This window comes from Lolium rigidum, chromosome 5 (assembly GCF_022539505.1).
Source record: "Lolium rigidum isolate FL_2022 chromosome 5, APGP_CSIRO_Lrig_0.1, whole genome shotgun sequence".
In the NCBI taxonomy this organism is placed as follows: Eukaryota; Viridiplantae; Streptophyta; class Magnoliopsida; order Poales; family Poaceae; genus Lolium; species Lolium rigidum.
The window spans coordinates 244,564,525-244,572,891 of NC_061512.1; the positions used below are offsets into that span (position 1 = coordinate 244,564,525).

The window sequence follows — 8,367 nt, forward strand, 5'->3', positions numbered from 1 at the left end:
ATCAACTATGGGAGGTGATTCAATCTCGTGTGATCATCGAGAATGACCGCAAAGCTCGAGCCAGACAAGTTGGTCCCTGCGAGTGTCAGGAACCTCTTGCGGAGGTTGATCACCAAGTGCCTGCAGAGTTTGGAGATTTCGTCGTTATTCATACAGAAATCCGTGAGAGCAATATTCATGCTCAGATGCAATATGATCTCGTAGAGCATCTATGGAGGCTCAAAGGAGAGGCATCAACTGCACCGGCATCTTATCTAGCCCAACTTCTATTTGTTTGATTTGTTGTTTGTTAAACGCTTAATTTATTTGATGTTTGACTAAACTTAAAAAAAAGTTAGGGGACGCGGCTAGAAACGAACGTGCCGGCACTAAGGTGTGGTGTCCCCCAAACGATCAATCCGGATGCGATTTAGGGAACCCGAGTGAAGATGCTCTTGGTCGTTCAAGTACGGATCTACGTAGGGTTTCAATTGACTAAGATTGACATGGCGAAGAAAGAAGAGATGACTCGTGCCCAAGGTAAAATTATGCTTTCTTCAGTTCATATAATTATGTTTTTTCTTCAACAAAACTCATCAGACCTGGCTCCAACGGATTCAAGCATCCACGGCGCACCGGGGGTACTCGAGCAGCGGCACGTCCCCGGCGGCGCCACCGCCCGCAGCTGCCTCCGCACCTAACCCGACGACGGTGTCGCACCGCACGTACAGGTCGCGCCACCCGCTCCTGAACGGGCCAGCCCTGTACCTGACCCGTCCCACGACGACGAGACGGAGCCGCACGCGCCTCGCCGCGCCGTCCGCGGCCAGGGCGCGCACCGCGTCCGCCGACACCGGCATGAGGGCGTCACCACCAAGTACCGGAGACAGCGCCACGTCTGCGCCGCGCTCCTGGACCACCGGCGGGAGCCGCGCGGGCGGGGTCACCGCCTCCCCGCGGTACGACGCGAAGGCGACCAGCCCGTCGTAGAGCACGGCGGCGCGGTCGCTGGGGTTGTGCAGCAGCAGCGTGAACTGCAGGCTCGCGCAGACCGCGTTGGGCAGCAGCGGCGCCGCGCTGCCGTTGTTATTGCTGCCGCCGGCGACTGTGCCGCTTGAGATCGAGAGGCGGTACACGGCGGCGCGCGCCACGCTGGCCTGCGGCTTGATCGGGCGGTAGACGATGAAGAGCGCGAGCGCGAGGAGGACAGCCGTGGCTGCGGCGGCGGCCAGGAGGTAGGCGACGAGGAGGAGGTGGCTGCCGCCGCGGCCGCGGTGAAACTCGCACTGGTACCTCTTGGATGTCGCCATTGATCTGGGGTTGCGCTTGCGCCGACGTTTGGCATCTTGCTCGGACGCTCGGAGCTTTATGTGGTTTGTTTGCCACGTACGCGCGCGCCGCCGCTGGTTTTCGGCTATGGTGTTTCGTGCGCAGCATCGTAAGTTTAGCTGTACGTGGGTGGCGGCGTGGCGCGTCTAGAGTAGAGGTGTCTGGATCGTAGCACAAAAGTGTGGTGACGCACGGTGGCTGCCCATGAGGGATCACGCGAGTTTTTGAACTTGGCTATTGTCCATTTGTCCTGAAAACTTCGGCCCTGCGATCTTTCACTTTGAGTGGAAACTTCAGAAATATCTACACACATTGAGAAACCAATGTTTTCATGCCATTTATATCAACATGCAATACTTCCAGAATCAAGATCATATCGATTCTTATATGTGATGTATGAAAAGATATAACTGAACCTTGATATTATAAAATAGTAATAGACCAGCAACAACCAGTATGGAATGAAGGAAGTAGAATTCAATCACTACTCATAATGCTTTTGCATTTACTGCCTTCTTGTTTCAAATGCAGCCGAAACTGAACTTCAAATTTGACGTGTTTATCAAACATTACATCATCCACTTATGATATTACAAAAGATACATGATTTGTACAAAGATTTTCATGGAGTTTCATTGTAAGGACAATTTTTTTATACCATAGATAAAATGTTAGGGTTCTCGTTGCATGTGTGAAATGTTCTTTTAGTGTGAAGCGATGTTCCGTCAATAATGAGCCAAATTGTTCCCCACCATATTTCCCACCGCATGCGATCCTCCTCCATCGTGTCCCATCCAAGTTCCTATTCCTCCTCCAAAATTGCCTCCATTCCCTCTCCCATCTCCATGCCAGACCTCGTGTGGTCCACCTCCGCCCGCCATCACCTTCACCGCCAATGTTTTGGAGAAACTACACCGTGGGGGATCAATGTCTACCATGGATAACATTGATGATAGTATGTATTCCCCTGCAACATCAGGATGTTAACCAACTGTGAATTCCGCAAATATGAAACCCTCCTTCCTCCCCAATCGCTATGGAGAGGCCTGAGTTCGATCAGCACCGTGTGAACGACCTTGAGATCGTCCGCCACCACCGGAAACACTAGCCTACCACCTGAGGACTGCGCTCACTCTGGCGTCCCCTCTCAGTCCTCCTTCACCAACGTGTGCACCCCTACGATGGGAAGCTTGCTTGCTGGGAGTTGCACCTCCCTATCGCCTTTTCACCATTTCGACTTCCCCTCTACTTGTGTGATTGTAACCTCGGGCCATAAGGTGCTAATTGGTAGATCATTCTCTTTTCTTCCAAATTTGCTCGAGTTGTGAATTAACGATTCGTGAAGACCCAGCCCCCGTAAGATTTATACTCCGTAAGTATTGACTTATTGGTCAGCTTTCAAATTTACATAGGATTTCAATGTGATATAACACATGCAATTTGTAAGGCAAAGTTAGAATAGAGTCAATAGATGATCCCAAGTCATGAAATGGGTTGGCCCACAATGTAATGATTTTTTCAGTTCATTATTCTCCAACAATTTCACACCAGAACTTATGAGAGGTCTGGCGCCAACTGAATCAAGCGTCCACGGCGCAGCGGGGGTACTCGAGCAGCGGCACGTCGCCGCCTCCCGCGGCGGCATCCACGCCCAGCCCGACGATGGCGTCGCAGCGCACGTACAGGTCCCGCCACCCGGTCCTGAACGGCCCGGCCCTGTACCTGACCCGTCCCACGACGACGAGCCGGAGCTGCACGCGCCTGGCCGCGCCGTCCGCGGCGAGCGCGCGCACCGCGTCCGCCGACACCGGCACGGGGGCGCCGCCGCCGAGCACCGGCGAGAGCGCGACGTCGGCGCCGCGCTCCTGGACGAGCGCCGGGAGCTGCGCGGGCGGGGTGACGGGCTCGCCGCGGTAGGACGCGTAGGCGAGCAGGCCGTCGTAGAGCACGGCGGCGCGGTCGCTGGGGTTGTGCAGCAGCAGCGTGAACTGCAGGCTGGCGGAGACCGCGTAGGGCGCGGGCGGCGCGGAGGAGCTGTTGTTGTTGGTGCTGGCGCTGGCGAGGCGGAACACGGCGGCGCGCGCCACGGAGGCCTGCGGCTTCATGGGGCGGTAGACGAGGAGGAGGGCGAGCGCGAGGACGCCCGCGACGACGGCGGCGGCGAGGAGGTAGGTCGCGAAGAGGCGGCCGCCGCCGCCGCGGTGGAGCTCGCAGAGATGCTTCTTGAGTTTCTGCATTTGAGCTGTCGGTGGTGCGCCGGCGTTTGGCTTCGCTCGAAGCTTTATCGGCGGTTTTGGCACGTCCGTCGCCGCGGGTTTTCGTGCACATCATCGCAATGTTGTTTAGCTGCACGCGCGCGGTGGTGCGCCGAGAGGTCGCTGGATCCTACAAAAAGGGTTGGTGCCTTGCGGTGGCTGTGCAGCCGATATGCGAATGTGCTGGACTGTGCGTCATCGTACTGGACTGTTCCTTTACTTGAACGAAACAAGACAACGGCGTCCGATCAATTCGTTCGTCCGAAACAGAAAGAGAGTTGCAGCAGCCATAGGAACAAGATTACAAAATGTCATCGAGCATGAATGTTGCTCGCACAAGTTTGGGCAGCCCTCAAAGTGTCAAATGGCAGCATCTCAGGCAAAGGAGGGGAAGATTGAGATATGTGTGGCAGCCGCCCAGCTGCCGTGGCGCCTTCGGCAGCTGAGATATGTGTGGCAGCCGAATTTTTCAGCTAACCTATCTCCAACTTTTACTTAACGAAATCCTCAAATATAGATCGATGATGAATTCGCTGCAAACTAAGAAGATGACACCATTTTTCTGACATTTGAACCGTGGCAGTCCAACAAGCCCACAGCTGTGCTCATTATAAGAAAGCGCAGAAAAGCATGTCTTATGGACATCCATCGTACCTTACATCTAGAGACAGAGAGTTACAAAGCTTCTACGGAGTAGAGATATCTTATCTTGATCCGAAACAAGGTGTGTTCTCTAGTGCCTACTAACAAATTCAGCTATGTACAAGGTCCAGGGCCTAATCTACTAGAAGTTAGCCTGTATATAGAACAAACTTGAGCATACAGTTGGTGTGATTATCTCCGATCACCTGACACTGACTGTCAGGATACTCTTAGGCGCACACAGCAGTCGGTTGTCACCTGTGGCAACACCTTAGCTTCCCTGTATGCTTTGATCTTGACGAACAAACTGACCCTTCACGCGGGGGCGTTGCTCTGCAAGCAATTTCCTGCTCTGGTATCGTACCTGCACAAGAATGCAAGAATGTAAGCCTCAGATCCTAGTAGATGAGATATTACGAATTGGATCGAAATGAAAAGTTAAGACTAGTTCTTGTGCCTACCTTCTTCTCGAAGCACCGTTCTTTCCTCTTAAGCCGGAACTTGTTCAGTGCAACTTCTCGCTGGCTCAGGTGATGCGAACCCTCCATGCTTGGATTCTCCGGAACACCACTGGATGTGTTGCATGGTTCAGTGGGGCTAGTTATCGGGTTGGAAGAGCTACCGCAGGCACTGCCACTGAGACCATTGCCGGAGCTGTTCAGCACATTGCTGCTTCCGCTTTCACCAGTCATCAGAGAGACGTGCCGCTGGTTGTCTGTAGGAATTTCAACTTGCAGATGCTTTTCATTTGCGTTTGGTGTACGTAGAATTTCATGTCCCTGTGTGTTCTCAGTCTGCTGAGAGTCCATCTCTGTTGGATCGTTCTGTTGCTGCTTCTGCTGTGAAGATGTTTCTTGTGTAGATGCTTGTTGCGACATTGCAGTTTCGCTATTCCAAATGGGGGGTCCTGACTGTGGATAGAGAAGGGGTGCCACGGGCGCACCACCCCAGAATGGCTGCCCATCAAACGTGAGGCCTGTAACTGCGACAGGAAATGGTACAACTCTTATAGGAGGACGAGTTGTGTTGGCCTTGTCTTGAGAGGCAGCTGTTGGCTCTCCATTTTTGTTTCCCAGATCTTCATGGTTTGCTGAGGTGCTACATAGCTGGGCATCAGTAGCGTTACCGAAAGAGGATGTAGGCTTGCAGTTGTACCTGTTGTAAAAAATAATTTTAACTGTAAGATGGTTTTCATGTCAAAAACTATAATATTTGACTTGTGAAACAGGGAAAACATATATATGGTGCATAAGTTTAAGCAGCAAAAAGTCACGGCAAAAAAATCCATTGCGTTGTTTGTGGGTTGACCATGCATACTAGTTCACTTTTTTCCTATTAGACTTGTACTAAATTAAACATGCTAGTTTCATTTACGTGATCAATATTGCTAAGTAATACAATGAATGGTAGTGACACAATATCTTTCAGCTATACTACAATAGAAATAGAAACTTCAACCCAAACACTAGATTTTTAGCTATGCTTATTACTGTCTATGGATGACAAAAGCATCAACAGTAGAACATGCAAAACAAAAGGTGCACTTACAATGAAAACGCAGATGCTGTTGAGTGGTTCAGAGTTCTTTTATCACTTTTCTCAGCGTCTTCTGATCGGCTATAATCAGATCTTCTGAGAGAAAGCTCCAACTGATGTGCTGGGATGGAGAACCACTTATCAGCGTTTCCTTGAGAAGCTCTTGTCACAACATTCACCTCATTCTGTGTGTTGGCCTTCTCCTCCTCATCAATAATATGGACTACCTCGACATCTCTTGAAGCTTTCTCACAGTTATTACGATTAGGAAATGTCCATCTCTTTGGTGACAAATCCCCTTCTTTCCTTGAAACCTGGCAGTCTCTAACTGCTACAAAATCAGAAACAGGTAAAATTAGTAAAAAGCACTTGCAGAAAAATGATTTACTAAAGAAATACAACAACCAGAAATATCATTACTTTGAGTGTTGGTCTCTTCATTTCCCTTGGTACTCTTGGGGACAGCAGATGAATGTCTTCCTGCTAGCTGCTTAAACTCTAAGAAACTGTTGGTGTGCTTACTGTCAGCCTCCACTTCTGACCTTGTGCAAGAACTCTGCAAGAGCGAATCAAAGCAGCAGTAAGATATCTGAATTCAGCGCACTTACAAATTCAGAAAAAAATTATATTAACTTCTGAAACTTACTTGAGCATCACTTTCTTGTTCGCTGCATTCCCTATTCCTGCAGGCCGCAACATTTTCGATCAAACGTTCAGCTTCTGCCACTTTAGCCTTCTTCTCGGGCCGTTCTGCGACATTCTCTTCTTGTTGTGCATGCTGCACATCAAGACCACCATTTGCCTATAAAAAAGCGCAAGCAAGGTTTAGTGATACTACTCGAGCCTTGTGAAGAAAGCATGTTCAAGTTATAATCGATTTTTTTAGGAAAACTGCACTCGAGCTAAACTGATACAGGTATGTGCAGTCTTACCAGCTGTTTTCTCCAAACGTGCTGCCACAGGTTTCGTAGCTCGTTCTTTCTTATCGGCTTCACAAGGAAATCTGCCGCACCCTTGAGCATGCATTTGAAAACCATGCTGACTGCATCGTTTGAGGACATCACTGCATAACGAGAAAAGAAAAGACGGAATTAGGATAAGTAGCAGAATTTATAAAAGAAACTACAGAAACATAGCATAAATTGAGCACATACTTATGACAGGGATATTCTTGCAGGCCTCATGCTCCATGATCGTGGAGAGTAGCAGGAACCCAGACATTAGAGGAAGCTCAACTTCAGTCAGAACAAGGTCTATCTTGAATGATTTTTCCTTGAGTATTTCCCACGCCTTGACACCATCGGAAGCCGCAGAAACTGTAAGAACAATAGGACGTGTAAGTGTAATGGAAAAATTGACAATTTTAGATCGAAACTTGCTTAAGGCGTGACAAAAAGATGAGCAGAACAAACATTATTTGGCCAAACATGATGAAAAGGAACTTAAAAATTAAATTTTCATCTTTGCAATTGGAGATACTCCCTCCTCTAAAAATAGGTGTCTGAACTTTATCGTCTAGACTATTTTTAGACGGAGGTATTACAACAGATCTCTTGGGTGTAGACCGGGGCAGGGCGATTTTGCAATTAACCGCGGCTACACTTCAGAAAGAAGAAAAGTCAGATCAAGAGAGGAGCTAGCTACCAACACCGCCGGTGGCAACTGCGTAGCTGAGCTAGTATATCTGACAAACGTATCGTGCGGGAACTAGACAAGTAGTAGGAAGTAGCAGAGGACAGGTTTAGTTCTACCGCATCACCATGGTGGAACTCTGTAATATCTGCCGGCAGCTACCTCCGCAGCTGATTCTGAGCACGGAGAAAGCCCAGAGACTAACTGGAACCTTGTTTTTTACGGCGCAACAGGAGAGAATTCGTTCCATGTTGAGAAGCCGGCAGGAAAGATACCCCATCCCACCCAGCAGCGAATCAGCGATGATCCATCGACCCCATGGTCGTGCAACTAACCGCTCTCCCCTCTCGACCCGAAATACCAAAATCGGCAGCCCGACCGAAATCCCAGCAGGCAGGCAAGGTAGGTTGAGATGCGCACCGTGGTATCCGCACTTGCGCAGCAGCGCGGAGATGACGTGGCGCGTGGAGTCGTCGGCCTCGGCGAGCAGCACCTTGACGGGCATCACGGGCAGCGCCCGGCGCGCCTCCTCCCCGTCGTCCGCCATGCTGGCAAACCCCCTCTGCTCCGCTCCTCCTCCTCCTCCTCGACCCATTTCGGTCGTCTGTATTCCCTCTTCGCTCGATCGAAAAGCAGCTCGCCCAGTCTCTACTCCTTGTGGCTGTGGATGGATTGGAAGCTTCGAGATCGAAGGAATGGCGATGACGATGCGACGGGGACGAGTAGTGATAATAATTAAAATGAGCTGCGGCAGGGGCGGGGCGCTATATAGCCCGAACGGTACACGTTACGGACAGGTGGGGCCGCACCACCTCGGGGCCCGCGTCGTCAGTGGGTGGCTGTAGTCTGTAGAGCACGTGAGGAGGAGGGCGGGCGTCGGGCGGAGCGAAAATATCTGCGGCCGCTGGACCGGCGGGCGGGGCCGCCACGTCAGGCGGCCCGATACGCATGCGCGGTGAGGATCGGGCCGGGAGTGACGTGGCGCTCGCGGGGC

General features: G+C 51.0%; 3 protein-coding genes across 4 annotated transcripts; all 3 read right to left on the minus strand.

Moving 5' to 3' along the window:
- Positions 1-596: 596 nt before the first annotated feature.
- On the minus strand, positions 597-1,289 carry LOC124653435 (NDR1/HIN1-like protein 12). The gene has a single exon (XM_047192502.1). The coding sequence runs from the start codon at positions 1,287-1,289 to the stop codon at positions 597-599; it is 693 nt and encodes a 230-aa protein (XP_047048458.1).
- A 1,599-nt stretch (positions 1,290-2,888) lies between these two features.
- Positions 2,889-3,545, minus strand: LOC124652596 (NDR1/HIN1-like protein 12). Its single transcript, XM_047191631.1, has one exon. It carries the CDS (start codon positions 3,543-3,545, stop codon positions 2,889-2,891), a length of 657 nt encoding a protein of 218 aa, XP_047047587.1.
- A 603-nt stretch (positions 3,546-4,148) lies between these two features.
- On the minus strand, positions 4,149-8,091 carry LOC124658268 (two-component response regulator-like PRR95). Of its 2 annotated transcripts, none has more exons than XM_047196648.1 (8): positions 7,794-8,091; positions 6,896-7,057; positions 6,674-6,804; positions 6,388-6,543; positions 6,162-6,297; positions 5,754-6,069; positions 4,667-5,360; positions 4,149-4,569 (listed from the first exon to the last, which is right to left on the minus strand). In XM_047196648.1, the coding sequence occupies exons 1-8, from the start codon at positions 7,966-7,968 to the stop codon at positions 4,477-4,479; spliced, it is 1,863 nt and encodes a 620-aa protein (XP_047052604.1). In that variant the 5' UTR covers positions 7,969-8,091; the 3' UTR covers positions 4,149-4,476. The 2 variants fall into 2 exon arrangements, with proteins under 2 accessions (XP_047052604.1, XP_047052603.1); XM_047196647.1 differs by having other exon boundaries at positions 5,754-6,072.
- Between the last annotated feature and the right edge of the window lie 276 nt (positions 8,092-8,367).

What these genes read in the sequence shown, in the direction of transcription:
- LOC124652596 (XM_047191631.1), bottom strand. Translation starts at nt 3,545, where the DNA reads ATGCAGAAACTCAAGAAGCATCTCTGCGAGCTCCACCGCGGCGGCGGC.
- LOC124658268 (XM_047196647.1), bottom strand. Translation starts at nt 7,968, where the DNA reads ATGGGTCGAGGAGGAGGAGGAGGAGCGGAGCAGAGGGGGTTTGCCAGC. An exon ending in GCGCAAGTGCGGATACCACG is followed by an intron (nt 7,058 to 7,793) that starts GTGCGCATCTCA and finishes TTGTTCTTACAG; the next exon opens with TTTCTGCGGCTTCCGATGGT. An exon ending in AACGGTGCTTCGAGAAGAAG is followed by an intron (nt 4,570 to 4,666) that starts GTAGGCACAAGA and finishes ATTCTTGTGCAG; the next exon opens with GTACGATACCAGAGCAGGAA.
- LOC124653435 (XM_047192502.1), bottom strand. Translation starts at nt 1,289, where the DNA reads ATGGCGACATCCAAGAGGTACCAGTGCGAGTTTCACCGCGGCCGCGGC.